This window comes from Caretta caretta, chromosome 25 (genome assembly GCF_965140235.1).
Source record: "Caretta caretta isolate rCarCar2 chromosome 25, rCarCar1.hap1, whole genome shotgun sequence".
In the NCBI taxonomy this organism is placed as follows: Eukaryota; Metazoa; Chordata; order Testudines; family Cheloniidae; genus Caretta; species Caretta caretta.
This window is the reverse complement of record NC_134230.1, coordinates 11,743,896-11,758,229: the sequence shown is the minus strand read 5'-3', so window position 1 is coordinate 11,758,229 and position 14,334 is coordinate 11,743,896. Positions and strand designations below refer to the sequence as shown.

The window sequence follows — 14,334 nt, the reverse complement described above, 5'->3', positions numbered from 1 at the left end:
CCATCTGCCTCGGGTTGGGTACCCCACATCATGGGACCCACTTGAGAATTTTCCCCCTTCAGGCCCAAAGCCAGGCTGTACACTGGGGCTTAATTAACTCAAGAGCTACACGGAAAGCAGGAGTGAGCCCAGCCTGGAAACCCTCTGCCTACCCTCCTGTGCCATCTGCCCACGCTGCAACTTTGCTGCAAAGGGCCTCTGGGGTGGGAGCCCACCCAGCTGCCAACCCCCCAGATAGCTGACCCCGCGCCATTCACCCACAGTCCTGAAATAGGAGAGGGATAAATGTTATTCCACTGACATGGTAGCTGGGCCAGGACTGTGGCCACCGCAGAGAGAGATTGTTACCTCTTTGTGGGACGCTACTGCTCTGCACTCCAGCCCATGCGAGGCCAAGCAGGGTGGGGGGTTGCTTTGATCTCTTCCCTGTTACAGAGGGTTTAGATGTAAAACCTCCTTCAGCAGTCAGCCCCTTGGGTGACCCCCCTTTGCCTCCCCGGATCGGGCCTTTCCCCCATCCTTGGTGGAGGCCAGCTGCGTGGGAAGCACGGTCCTGCCTGCTAAGCCCTGCCGCGGATGGCAATGACCCACCCTGGGAATTTCGGGAGAACCCAGTGATTCGGCTGGGGGCTCTCCCCCCCCCCCCAACCCCAGGGAGGACCGACTGCACACGGGCAGGTGCCTCGTGGCAGGAGCAGCAAGCAGCAAAGACGCCGTCGTCTCTTCCCTGCGCCTGGCCCCCCGACCGCGCCTGGCCCCCCGACCGCGCCTGGCTCGCCTTAGCACAAGCCGACACCAGACAGCAGAGGGCAAGGCTGTTCCTAGAGCAGGGTTTATTATTAAGGCCAGAAGCAGCGTTTGTCATCCGAGAGGCTATCGGGCTCTAAAAGCAGACGCATGCCCACGTTCCTAGTGCCACCTTTAAGCGTCGGGTTTTAGGACAGCCAGGCCTCAAAAAAACCAAACCAAAAACCTGCTTTCAGCCAGAGGAGGCCCCATCCTCTGGACTCGAGATCCCGGGGCGCTTAAAGGCGGTCATCTGCACGGCCTGCCTTTGGCACAAGTCTGGCTCGTGGACGTCCCCCTGTCTCTTAAAGGCAAGTGTGAGGCGGCAGGAAGGGATGCGCTGGGAGGGGGAGGTGGGTTTACAGTCGTAGGCAGGTGAGTCTCGGTACATTCAGAGCCTTCGAGTCACTGCAGCACCAGCCTCTCCGCCTCAAGCAGCCTTCCAGGAACTGGGAGGAAAGAAAACTGAACGGGCCACACACTGCGTCTCTCCCTGGTTCCAGGGAGCCAGGAGGTGGCCCAGTCCCACAGCAAAGCTGGGCCCGGTCCCACCGCGCCAGGGGGGGCCACGCGCGTCTAAGTCAGGCTGGCGTTGGAGCTGCTGGTGGTGCTGTTTCGCTTCTGCAGGCATTTGACAGTGCTGGGCACCTGCAGTCCAGAATAGACATGGAAGCTGCCGCACCAAACCTAGGGAGGACAACGAGGCACTTACTGCAGCTGCCCGCAGAGTGCGCCATCCCCAGTAGGCACGGAGGGCGGGGGATGCCGCGTGTCAGAGCAGCCAGGTGTTTATCTCACTCTCGTCACCGGCGTCTCTGAGTGTCTCGCCCACGGCCATGGCTCCCCCCCCCCCCCGCCCCCGCGCACATCCCTGGGAGGCAGAGAAGCATTCTCCCCCTGTTACAGATAGGGAAACTGAGGCACACAACGGCAAAGTGACTTGTCCAAGGTCCACCCAGGGGCAGAGCCAGGACTTGAACGCAGGTCTTCTGGAGCCCAGTCCACCTTGCATATGTTAAAGATGGTGAAGTGCATGGAGGTGGTCTGAGGAAAAGCAGTCTATCGAACTAATTATTATTAACAGTGAGAGACCGTCCCGTAGAAACCTCTTTTCCCCTTCGCTGTGCCCCAGCAAACCACAGTTTGTTAGCCACCAAGCTAGCAGACTGTCTGGTGAGCTGTGCCCATTCTAAAACAGCTGGGCCTTCTGGTGCTGTGAGCTTCCCCCCACAGCAGTGTCCCAGCAGAGGCAGCTGGACCATCCTCTGCCGGCGATCTGAATCTAGTCTCTAGCATCCAAGGGCTTTGCTGGGCGCTGGGTCTGACCCCGTTCCAGAAAACAAGACAAGAAACAAGGCAAAGTGAGCCCTCCTGGGGGAGGGGCTGGAGCTGAATCAGTGGGGTCCACCCTCCTCTTTTCCCACGCCCCCTACCGCCCCAAGGCGGCGGGAGGGGGGAAGCTGTGCCTTTGGTTTGCAGAGAGGTGGGTTCCCACCTCAGAGGTGATGCTGCCTGTTATGAGCTGGAAAGGGCCTCCAGCCGCAGTGCAAGGACAGGCGTGGCAATAACCTGAACAGAGACAGGCTCCAGCAGCGTGGGCCCCTCTGGGCTGGGCGCGTGCAGTAACCCTCCCTGACCGGAGAGGGGAGAGAGTCCGGACCCCCCGCCTCCTCTCCCAGAGCCCTGAGCCACAATGTCGTCCCCCACCCCCACCCCGTGAACAACGCCTTACCATGAAGGCAGGAAGCACCGGCTGGGTGAATTTGGCCTTAAACGTATGGAGCAGCTGCTTGGTTTGAGCATTGTAGAAGGACAGGAACCCTGTGGACAGACACAGGAAGAGTCAGAAGGGGGGGGGCCAAGCAGCCCGGCCAAGGTGCACGGTGCAGGGCGGTGGGGGGTTTCTCACCTCTGGCCTCCCCTTCAGACCCAGCCCAGCCTGAGACCCTGCAACCCCCTTCCCAGGCTGCCGTTCCAGCCCCAGCGGCCCGGGAGACGCGTCAGCGGCTGATCGCGTGGGGACCCTCCGGCCTGGAGGGCCTGCCCAGTTCTGGGAATTTCTACCCCTGATGCAGCCACGTCCGGGCAAAGCCCTAGCACAGACAATGAGCCCCAGTGGGGGCCTGAGGCTGCGGCCGTGCAAGCTGCTCTTTGCACCCGCCCACACCGCTGCCGGGAACCCGCCGGGCAGCCCCAGCCCCAGGTCACCAGCTGGTATCGACCGAGGCTGGCAGCGCCCGACTCAGCTCCCAGCTGGCGGCCGGCCAGACAAGCAGGGGCTCTCGGGGCAGCGGGGACAGGACTCCTCGGGACTCTGCTGGGACAGGGCTGGGGCTCACTCGGTGTGGGGGAGTTTGCCCTGCCCTGCCGCTGCCTTGGCTGGGGCTGGAAAGAGGCTCAGGGTTTCTGGGGCCCTTGATTTGCACACGCACAGAGACAGCAGGGAGCCCAATGGATGGAGAGACCCACGCAGACCAGGGCTCACCCCCTCCACCATGGGGCAGCAGGACAGACAGACACACACAGGGCTTCACCTTCGTGGAAGTTGCAGTAGATGCCGATGCAGTCGGGCACGGGCACGTCCAGGACCTTGGCCTTGTTGTTATGCTTGGCGGTGAAGCTGACCTGCAGCCAGTTGTTGAGGTGGACGCACCAGGAGGACGAGGTCTTGCCCAGCTGGTCGAACTTGCCCAGGGTCCTGTAGGCCACCCCCACGCCGAAGGCCTTGCTGTCCCGGTCGTACCTCACCTCCCAGTAGTGGTCTCCCCCGTCGATCAGCATGTCGCCTGTGGAGGGATGGGGGTTGGGGGGGGCCGGGGGGATCCCAGCACCCACCGGCCCACACAGGTATGGGTGGAGGGAGCTGGGGCATTCTCAGCAGGAGTCCCAGCCTTGGATGATCCTGGATCCCAGGCTGCCCCACCCCCCTAACCCCCAATCACCCCCTAGCACACAGTCTGGTTTTATATCGGATCAGGATCCCAGCGCCTGGCTGCCCTGCCCCGCCCCATGATCGCCCCCAGCACACAGTCTGGTTTTAAATTGGTCAGGATCCCAGCGCCTGGCTGCCCTTCCCCATGATCGCCCCCTAGCACACAGTCTGGTTTTAAATCAGATCAGGATCCCAGCACCTGGCTACCCTGCCTCCCGATCGTTCCCTAGCACACAGTCAGATTTTAAATCAGATCAGGATGCCAGCGCCTGGCTGCCCTGCCCCCCTGCCCCCTGATCGCCCCCCAGCACACAGTCTGGTTTTAAATCGGATCAGGATCCCAGCGCCTGGCTACCCTGCCTCCCGATCGTTCCCTAGCACACAGTCAGATTTTAAATCAGATCAGGATGCCAGCGCCTGGCTGCCCTGCCCCCCTGCCCCCCGATCGCCCCCCAGCACACAGTCGGGTTTTAAATCGGATCAGGATCCCTTTACATGCCTCTCGCGCTTTGCCAGTGCCTGGTGCACGCGACTGAGTCTCGTGGCCCCCCCAGGGGCCCCGCTTGCCAGCAGGCGACACTGTTCCCACCCCCCATCCTGCTGTAACCTGCCCCATGCCCGCACACAGAGACTCCCTGGCTCCTGCCCCTTGCCCTCTTACCCAGGACAGTGTAGGACTCGGCTGTGAAGCGGTCCCTGCCCCCCCGGGCCGAGGGCATCCTCTTCGGAGACTGCACGCACCTACAGAAGGCGGGACAGGCAACAAGCTGCAGCCGCGCTTCCTGCCCCAGGGACAGGGTCCCCTTGCCCTCACCTTGAGGCTCCTTCCCGGCTTTTGCCATCTCTCAATGACAGGCCAGGGCCCAACCCCCTGGCTCCCCAGGTCCCTGTCCCCTAAGAACGGCTTAGAGGGTGAGTCCTGCACCCCAGCTTCCTCCATGACCCCCTTGGATCCGCCCCGGAGGATCGGTCCATTACTGGGCCCATACCCCAGCCCCCCTGCCCTGGCTGTATGGCTGGGTGTGACCCCGGGCCTGTTGCTCCTCCATGGCTCTCTGGGGTTGAGGCATTTGGGACAAGACATGTCTGTTCCCGAGTCTCCGGCTGTTCTCAGCTCCTCTGACCCCTCCGTGCTGTGGGTGAGTGCTGCAGAGGGCCGAGGCTTTACCTGGCAGGGGAGTTCACCGGCGACGCCGTCCTGCCCTTCCCGTCCTTCTCCCGGGTCTTGATGTCCTGCACCTTGCCCCCCATGGCGTCCCACTCCACGCTCAGCTCCTCCACCTTCAGGTTCTGGTGACAGGTGCTGGCGTCCAAGCGGAACATGAACGCTGGGGAAGGAGCCCCGGGCACGGTCAGACCTGGACTGAGCCCCCTTGTCCTGGGGGGGGAGCCGCCTCCCCAGCGCCACACCCCCAACATGCTGCCCCACCCCCATCACAGGGAGCCCCGCTCCCACCGCCCTACCTCGCCCTGGGAAGGAACCCCTCCCACATCCCCTTGAACTCCACCCTGTCCCCCACATCTCATCCCCAACTTGTGGAGAACTCTCCGCCCCACCATCCCATATCACTCCCACCCCAGGGACAAACCCGCACATAGTCCCACCTTCTCTCTATCCCCTCCCAAACATAGCAGGGAGGACCTGTCCCCCAGCTTTGTACCCCATCTCAAGGGGGACTCACCACCCAGTCCCTACCCCAACCCATGCTAGAGATCAGTGAGGTGACCCAGTTGGGGGATGGGGATGGAGGTGGGGGGATTCTCAGGTGCTGCTGAGGATCCCTGGGTCCCCACGCTGGGGGCCTTAACCTGACTGGCACTGGGGGAGGACAGAGGGGCAAGGTAGAGGCTCCCCTGTGGGCTGGGAGCCCCACGGTGCCAGGGGCTCTGCAGGGCACACCCAGCCCTGCCCCATGCCCCCAGCCACATGGGTGTCACTTGCAGGCGGGTGTGGGGGTGTTGGGGGGTGTCCAGTGGGGTCCACCTCTGCCCAGGAGAGTGGGCTGGGAGTGGCAGGGGGTGTCACTGATGCAGCCTGTACCCCCTATTTCCGTGCCCCCGCCCCCCAACGCACCTCTGGTTTCCAAGGTGACAGGCTCGGAGAACTCGCCCGCCACAGCCTTGTTACAGGCTTTGACGCGGAAATTCATGTACTTCATGTCGAACTTGAGCCCTGAGGGAAGTCACCAGGGTTAGACGGGAGCAGGGGCCCATGCCAGTGCTCAGCAGGGCTGGCAAGCCCCCCACAGCCAGCCCTATGCCCGGCACCCTCCAGCACTTCCTACACAGACAGGCTAGGACCTCGCTGGGACCTTCCCCCCCAGCCAGTGCTCCTGCTCCTGCCCCCCTCCCTACAGCGCCTCCTGCTGGGAGAGGCCGGGGTACTGGTGTAGCCGGGAACTGGCCCCACATCCAGAGCTCCTGCCCCGATCCCTACAGCGCCCCCTGCTGGGAGAGGCTGGTATGGAGTAGCCAGAGCTCCCTGCACAGCCAATGCTCTTATCCCATTCTCTGTAAGCACCCGCTTTGAGGCTGCAGTGAGTAGGCGCCCCCATTCCCCTCACCAGTGAGGGTGTACTCGGTCTGCTTGATGCCCTCGATCACCATCCAGGGCTGGTCCTCCTTCACCCGCGGGGGCCCCTCGAAGTTGGTCTTGCGGTACTCCAGGACGTAGTGGTCGATCTTGCTGTCCTCGTCAGGCATCCTCCAGACCAGCGCCACGCAGTTATCGGCCACCAGCGACTCGGCCATGTCTATCTCCGGGGCGCTGGGAACTGGATGAGAGGGTGAGAGCAAAGGGATGGCAGCCACGGTCCTTGTGTTCCTCCCCAAACCCCATCACCCCCCACCAGCCACGGCCTGGCCTGGCCCCTCCCAAACCCATTGCCCCCTACAAGCCATGGCCTGGCCTGGCCCCTCCCAAACCCCCACATCCTGCCAACACAGCCTGGCCTGGCTCCTCCCAAACCCCATCGCCCCCGCCACGTCCTGCCAGCCCCTCCCAAACCCCCATGTCCTGCCAGCACGGCCTGGCCTGGCTGCGGGAAACCCTCTGGCACCGAAAACAGCTGCACCAACCCCAGGTGAGGCCACGAGGCTCCCCTTCCCCTTCCTGCCCCGTTTACCTGGGAGGAATTTCAGGGACTGCAGCATGCGACGCTCCTGGGTGAAATCCACCATCAGGTGGCTCATGTTGTCGCTCACCTTGGCCTTGAGCGAGAGCCGGAACGCCGGGGCCATCGTCACGCTGGGGGTGGGACGGGACAAGAGTCAGAAGGGCCCCTTCCCAGAATGCACCCGCACAGCTGAGCCCCCCTCCCAAATTCCCTGCAGACGAGGGGGCGCTGGGAAGCACCCAGATTCATCAGAGACCATCCACGATCTGTGTTCATACTCAGCCAGGACCCAAGCTGTCCCTTGTCTCCCCCCCGCCAGGAGCGCTGGGATCGTCTTCAGTCTTCCGTGACTGGACATCCTGCCCCCTTCTCCTCTCCAGCCTTGGGGGCTCATCCCCAGGGCTCAGGGCAACGGGGAGAGGACGGTGCTACCAGGCTAGCCTATGCTATGTTAGTAAGAAGGCTTCACACTTCAGGCGGCGAGTAGCGGGCAACGGCATGGGACGGGGTGAGAGGTGGGGGCGGCGGGTACCGTACCTATCCTTGATCTGCTTGGCAGCCTTCGAAGCAGAGAGGAAAAGAGAGAGAGAAAGGAGGGAACAAAAAGAAGAGGAGAGGGTCAGACAGGGCAGCCAGGTGCGTTATAAATAATAATCACCATACTCTGTGCGGCTGTAGCGTTCCCTAGCGGAAGGTCTCAGAGCCCTTCGGGGACGCAAATGCACAAAGTTGTGAGGTCAGCATTTTAGATGGGGAAACTGAGGCACAGAGCAGGAAGGTGGCTTTCCGCAGGTGAGCAAGTCAGCGGCAGAGACAGGAAGAGAACCCAGGAGTCCTGACTCCCAACCACCTTCATCTAGCCACTAGACAACATTGCCATCCCAGAGCCAGGACTAGAACCTGGGTCCTCTGCTCTACCCACTAGGTAATACTATCCCAGAGCCAGGACTAAAAACTCAGAATCCCGATGCTTGGTTCCTGTTCTACCCACTAGGTATCACCTCAAAGTCTTCCTGAAATCAGCAATTCTCTCTCTGTTTTAAGCTACATCCCAGGACTCCAGTCTGGCCCGTTTCTCTGTAGAAGCTGGCCTAAGTTACCTTGACAGGAGCTGCAGTTCCTTTCTCACCCAGGAGGGGGTGATCTCAGTCTACATCATCATATAATCCAACGCAGAGTTAACCTGCGGACCTCACTGCCACTGGAGATTACAGAGGCAAATAGCTTAGTAAAATTCAAGAAAGGAGTAGGAATTCCCAGGAATAAGCCCAGCCTCCAGGGTTACAAGGTATAGCGACCTTCATGCTTCTGGGTTGCAGGGAGGCGGGGGTCAGGAAGGTGTCTGCTCCTCATAGCGTGACACTGCAGGACATTACGGGGTGCGGAGGAGGAGGAGTTAGTCTTCATCTGAAGCATCCCCTGGTGGGGCCAGACGGGGTGGCGTCATCGGATTCAGTGTGGAAATGCTCGTGATATTAGGGGGAAACAGAATAGGGGGCAGAGCCAGGGGTCCAGGACAGGAAGAGCTAAGGAGCCTGAACTTTCGACCGTCGCCCCCCGGAGGACTGTAGCGGGTAGATCTATGGCGGCGGTGGACAACCCTGCACCATGGACCCACCCTGGTCCCTCCCCCCAGTGCAATGCATGGCATGGATTTAATAACCCTCTGCACTGGGCCCCCCCCCCCGTTGCTTAGCTGCACCCCACCCCCACACACCTTTCCCATAGCCTGGGTCTATGTGGCTGAACGCGGCTGGTCTGTGGGTACAGTCTGCACCAGTCCGAGCCCCATGTCCATTGCAGAGTGTGGCACGGCCCCGGGAGGACCTACACCGGCAGCCCAAATGCGTTCAACTGCGGCTTGGGCGGGGACCCAGGGGGAGCAGGGGGAGACATGTGGGGGTCAGACACCCGATCACGGATGTCAGAGACGGGATGCCCACTTAGGGTCTGGCCTTCCCCCTCCCACAATGATCAGCCCCCCCCCACCTCAGATGGAGGCTGCTCCCCACACCAGGAGGGGGTGTCCCACGAAGTGTCCCTGACTGCTCGCCCTCCATCCCACCACGGGGTGCCTTGGCTCCAGCTGGGGGGGGGGACGGAGGGGGAAGTGGGGGTGCACCTGGTTGAAGTCGTGGTTCTCGGCCCCTTCCAGCGTCTGGTTGGCCGTCTCCAGCAGCTCCTCGGAGCTCTCCAGCGCCTTGGTGCAGGCAGCCAGCTGGTTCTGCAGCGGGACAGACAGAGCCGGGCCCAGTGAGGGGCAGGGGCAGGGGGCAGCCAGGGACCCAGCTGGAGCTGGGGCGGGGGGGGTCTCACCTGCAGCTCGTAGGTGCGGCTGGCCCGGTCCTGCTTGATCTTCATGAGCATGCCCTCCTTCAGCTCGTCCAGCAGGGAGAAGAGGGACTGGAACTCCCCCTCCAGGTCCTCCTGCACCTTGGTGGAGTTCACCTGGGGGAGACGGGCCGGGGGGAGAGCAGCGCAGGGCCCAGCTCAGGACGGCTACCTCGGCTGTGGCTTACTGAGCTACCCCCTTCCCGGCCCCCACCCCTCCCTCCCCGGCCGTCGCCCACCCCAGCCAGACAACTCAGGACGGGCCCCTCGGCTTCGCCCTCGCGGCCTGCAGCGTGTCACGGCGCTCGTGAAACTGGCTCTTTTCAAGCAGCGAATTCCATCCCCAAGGAAACCTCACGCCAGCGCGGGGGCCGGGGGCATAGGTGTGAGGGGGGGCACTGTCATGCCAATGCTGGGAGATTAGTGGGGGGAGGGGCATTGCCATGCCAATGCTGGGGGGTGGTGGGGAAGGGACGCTGCCATGCCAATGCTGGGGGATTAGTGGTGGGAGGGAGCACTGTCATGCCAACACTAGGGGGTTGTTGGGGGGAGGGAGCGCTGTCAATGCTGGGGGGTTGGTGGGGGGAGGGACATGGTCATGCCAGTGCTGGGGGGTTGGTGGAGGAGGGGCCCTGTCATGCCAACACAATGCAAGGGAGATGACGGGAGGAAGTGTCATGTAGGAGGGTGGTGGGGTGCTGTGATGCCAACCCCACAGAGCGGGGGGGGGGGCAGGTGGAGCCCTACAGAGCCAGGCAGGACGCCCCCCCCCCCCCCCGCCATTACCTCCACGTTCTGCAGCATCTGCTTGAGGGCGTAGATGAAGTTCTGGATCTCCTCGTTCTTCATGGCTAGTGTGGTGATGATCTTCCGTAGGGCGTCCTGGGCCAAAACACCAACGTCGGCTATCAGCAGCACCCCTGGGCTCCCACCCCCACCCCTGCTCCTGAGCTGGGGGCAATTCACCCTCCCTCAGGGCCCAGCTCAGATCTCCAAGGGGAGCCCCTTGCCTGGGACAGGGACACAAACACATCGAGCTGTGCCACACTGCCCCTCGTGCCTTCCGTGCAAGCATCTCAACACACGCCCCAGACAAGAGGTGCCTAGGCTGACAGCACCTTTGGGGAGTAACATCATATTACAAACAGCTGGGGAAACTGAGGCACGGATGAGTTTGCCTAAGGTCACATGGGAACCCAATGGAGGGGCCAGGAATGGAACCCAGGAGTCTGGACTCCTAGTCTCTCTCCTCCCCCATTTTTCTTATCCCAGGTATGACCCTGCTCTACTCTGCTTACACACAGACATTACATTTTATTAGTTACCATCAAACTGGCAAATGCATTTATTTCCCCCAGATTGTAGGCTGTGGGGTCTTATGGATAGGGCATCCAGCTCCATTCCCAGCTTGGCCGCTGGCCTACTGGGTGACCTTGGGCAATTCCCGTCCAATGTTCCCTCTAATTTTTGACAGGCCATGTGCGCAAAAAATGTCTTCTGTGCAAATTGTTGTGCGTCTGTGCAAATTTTTGTGCATGTGGTGTTTCGCCGTGTGCGTGGGGTTTAGGATCTGTGTACACATGCACAGCTTAGAGGGAACAGTGGTCCTGTCCCAGCCCCGTGACTCAGTTTCCCCTCCCATCCAGTGTGTCTTGCCTATTTCGACCGTAAGGACCTTGGCTCAGGGATTGTCTCTCGGTAGGTGTCCGTGCCAGACTTGGCACTGCGGGGCCCCAATCTGGGTTGGGGTCTCAGTGTGTCACTCTAATGCAAATAATCAAAAATACCATCTCGGGCTGGGATGTGCCTGTACAGAGCTCGTGGCAGGATCAGGGCCTCTTTCTGTGACTGAAAAACTACCAATATCACCAGAGGAACACACCTACCTCCCCTCACCGGGGGTCTGTGTTACCAGTGAATAATGGGCACGAGGATTTTCACAGCACCTTCCCCTGGTGGATCTCAAGAGTGCCCCCATCCCAGGGGGTGTGTGAGAATCACACTCCCCCCACTACAGATGGAGAAACTGAGGCACAAAGAGGGCGGGTGTTTTCAGAAGTACGAGGCACCGCAACTCCAGCTGCAGTCCAGGGGACTCAGCACCTCTGCAGAGCAGGCCAAGGTCACCCAGGCAGGCATCGCTCTACAAGTGGATCCACCCAGGCAGACTGTCACCCGTCTAGGTCAATACGTCACAGGGTCGTGGGCCGAGTCGGGGGCAGAGCTTGGAATTGAACCCAGGACGCCCTGTCCTACTCGTCCTACTCTTTAACTGTAAGCCCGTCTTTCCTCCCTGGGGGAATACTTTCAGCACCAAAGAAGCTAGGAGCCCGATGCACGGCCTGCACCCGGGGAACCCCCATGGGAGCCAGCAGGAGCTTTGGGGGTGCTGGATCTGCTGCCATTACAGCAGGAAGGCTGGGAAGAATAGGCAGGGGGAGGGGAGTGTCTGGAGTTCTGGCCTGGCAGGGGCAGGGGGAATACGCCAGGACGGTCCGTAGTTCTGTCCAGCTGTGTGTGTGTGAGGCGGGGTGGGAGGGGTCTGTACTTTCCATCCACCTGTGGTAATAACCGGGGTGGTGGTGGTGGTGGTGGTCTGTAGTTCTGTCCAGCTGGGGGAATACACTGGGGTGGGGTCTGTAGTCCCATCCAGCTGTGGGAGGGGTGGGGGGGTGCAGTTCCATCCAGCTGTGGTAATAGCCTGGAAAGAGGGGGGTCTGTAGTTCTGTCCAGCTGGGGGAATACACTGGGGTGGGGTCTGTAGTTCCGTCCAGCTGTGGGAGGGGTGGTGGGGGGATGTAATTTCATCCACCTGTGGTAATAGCCTGGAAAGAGGGGGGTCTGTAGTTCTGTCCAGCTGGGGGAATACACTGGGGTGGGGTCTGTAGTCCCATCCAGCTGTGGGAGGGGTGGGGGGGTGCAGTTCCATCCAGCTGTGGTAATAGCCTGGAAAGAGGGGGATCTGTAGATCTGTCCAGCTGGGGGAATACACTGGGGTGGGGTCTGTAGTTCCATCCAGCTCGGGGGGCAGCGGCAGTGGCGGGGGGGGGGGTGTCTGTAGTTCTGTCCAGCCACTTTTGTTTTCATTTCTGAACCCCCCCTGTGCAGAGACGATCCCAAAGTCACGGAGAGGCCCCCCCCCCGAAGGGGGCATTTCCCCAAACCCATCTCCCCGGGGACGGATGAAGCTGCCGAGGGATGTTACATCCCTTCCTTTGTTGCATGTTCTCTGAATTACACCCCCCCCATGCTAAATCCAGGCCCCTCCCTCAGGATCCACAGCCCCCCCCGCCCCCGCCTCTCCAGATCTGCAGAGCCTGGGGCTGGGACATGGCCGAGGCCAAGCAAGCCCCCAGGCTGCGGGGAGGATGCGGGGCGTGGGGGAGCCAGCCAGCCGGAGACCACCTCCGCCCGGCTCGCTGCCTCTCCGCGCCCCGGGACCAGACGGTGCAGCATCACCTGGGGCCGGTCTCCCCATCCCGCATCCTCCCCCCCCGGCCTCACCTTCTGGTCCCCCATCTTCAGAGCTTCCGCGCCCAGCTCGGGCCCTGGCGATGGGTGCAGGGGAGCCGCCCCCAAGGGCATGGAGCCAGCGGCCGCTCGAGGGCTCTTTGCCCGGGGGCTGGACGGCCCGGCCCCTCCGGCGTCCACAGAGCTGCTGGGAAAGCAGCCGCGAACCCCCCCAGCCTGGGAACTTGCCCTGCCCCCTCAGTGCGCAGGTGCCCGGGCATCCTGGGAAGTGTAGTCCCTGCCCGAGAAGGGGCCCGCCTGGGGGGCGGGGGATGCACAGAACAGCCAAGGCTCTGGTCCTGCCTGGAGAGGCTGCCCCCCAGCTCTGACCCCTGCACGGGGGAAGGCAGGAGGCCTCAGGGGCAGCCCTGCTTAGGCTGTCTGAGCTGATGGCGCTGCAGGGGGGCGAGGATTGCGGTGGGGCGGGTCCAGGGGGAGCAGGGAGTTGGGCGGCTAGAGTTTGCTGGCGGTGGCGGGTGAAGGGAGCTGGTCGGCGCTTGCCCACGTTAGCGGGACAAGCCCAGGACGGCGCCCACGCTCTGCAGGCTGCGGTGTCCATGCCTGCGGGTGGGTGTGCGCCTGGTGGGTGTGATTCCGTGCACCAGTGCGGCTGACACCGTGCTCGAGTGTGAGCATCGCTCTGCAGCATGGGTGTTCCTTTCGCAGCCTGATCCTCGCCGGCGGGGTGTTCTGCAGGGTGAGGCCCGGGGGCATCAGGCCGGCGGCCACAGTGTGTTTTGTGTCTGCCCCAGTGCATCGCTGTGTGTAGCCAGGCTGTAGCTGTGTGCAAGGAGCGGGGGATTCTGTGTACCGAGTGGGGGTGATTCAGCAACTGTGCCCAGGAGCGCAGCGGTGTGACCGCAGCAGGGGGGTAACTCTGCGCATGGCTGTGTCTGCCCCTGTGGAGGGTGGACATGATCTGGTGCAACAGCCTGGCTATCGCTGTGCAGGGGCAGTGCGAGTCAATGCAGAGGCGTGATTGCCTCCGGGGACCCCGTGTAGCAGAGTGGGGCCACTCACTGCGCAGCTAAGACGTCATTTCCAGGTGCCCCAGTTCTATGTGCTCTCTCTGGTCACTGAACCACATGTAGCTAAACGACACCATGTCCTGTGGTCTGCCTCAAAGGCTGGGCCTGCGAGCAGAAGCGCGAGGGCTGATGCTCACGGCGGGATGTGGGGGTGTTTCAGTTTCCCGCTTGCTTCTCTGAAGAACGTGCGCTCACCCCGGTCCCATCGCTCGCCTCTGGGGAGGGCTGCTCCCAGACGTCGCCTCCTCGCTGAGAGTAAACCTAGGAAAGTGAGCTGATGGGCCGGTGGGGAAGCTCAGGGCCCCTCCAATGCCTGCCTCTCCCAGCAGGGGGCGCTCTAAGGGGGATGTTGTGAGGGCGTTCGCTGTAAGGGGAGCCCAGGGCTTTCCCAGTCCCAGCCTCTCCCAACAGGGGGGCTGTAGGGAACGGGATGGCGCACTGGCCGTGTGGGTAGTGTTCCCCGTGCTCCCAGAACATTAGCTGTACAGGAGCTCGTGGCTACTCCAGCCCCAGCTTCCTCCAGCAAGGGGTGCTGTAGGGACCTGGGGGGGTCAGGGGAAGAGGAGCGCTGAAATCCCACTGATCGTTGACCTCTCCTCCTCCCCAGACTTGAGGCTGTGGGGTAGGGTGA

General features: G+C 62.2%; 1 protein-coding gene across 1 annotated transcript; it reads right to left on the bottom strand.

Annotated features, from left to right (window-relative positions):
- Positions 1-1,191: 1,191 nt before the first annotated feature.
- Positions 1,192-12,888, bottom strand: FSD1 (fibronectin type III and SPRY domain containing 1). Its single transcript, XM_048831078.2, has 13 exons — positions 12,670-12,888; positions 9,952-10,047; positions 9,151-9,282; positions 8,957-9,058; positions 7,372-7,394; positions 6,844-6,965; positions 6,283-6,492; positions 5,793-5,891; positions 4,887-5,046; positions 4,380-4,459; positions 3,321-3,572; positions 2,519-2,607; positions 1,192-1,473 (listed from the first exon to the last, which is right to left on the bottom strand). The coding sequence occupies exons 1-13, from the start codon at positions 12,748-12,750 to the stop codon at positions 1,363-1,365; spliced, it is 1,557 nt and encodes a 518-aa protein (XP_048687035.2). The 5' UTR covers positions 12,751-12,888; the 3' UTR covers positions 1,192-1,362.
- Between the last annotated feature and the right edge of the window lie 1,446 nt (positions 12,889-14,334).

Bases quoted from the DNA above. Each gene is read 5' to 3' on its own strand.
- FSD1 (XM_048831078.2), bottom strand. From the start codon at position 12,750: ATGCCCTTGGGGGCGGCTCCCCTGCACCCATCGCCAGGGCCCGAGCTG. The intron at 4,460-4,886 runs GTAAAGCCTCGG...CGCCTTCTGTAG, and splicing joins CCGGTGAACTCCCCTGCCAG to GTGCGTGCAGTCTCCGAAGA. The intron at 2,608-3,320 runs GTGAAGCCCTGT...GTCTGTCCACAG, and splicing joins CTACTGCAACTTCCACGAAG to GGTTCCTGTCCTTCTACAAT.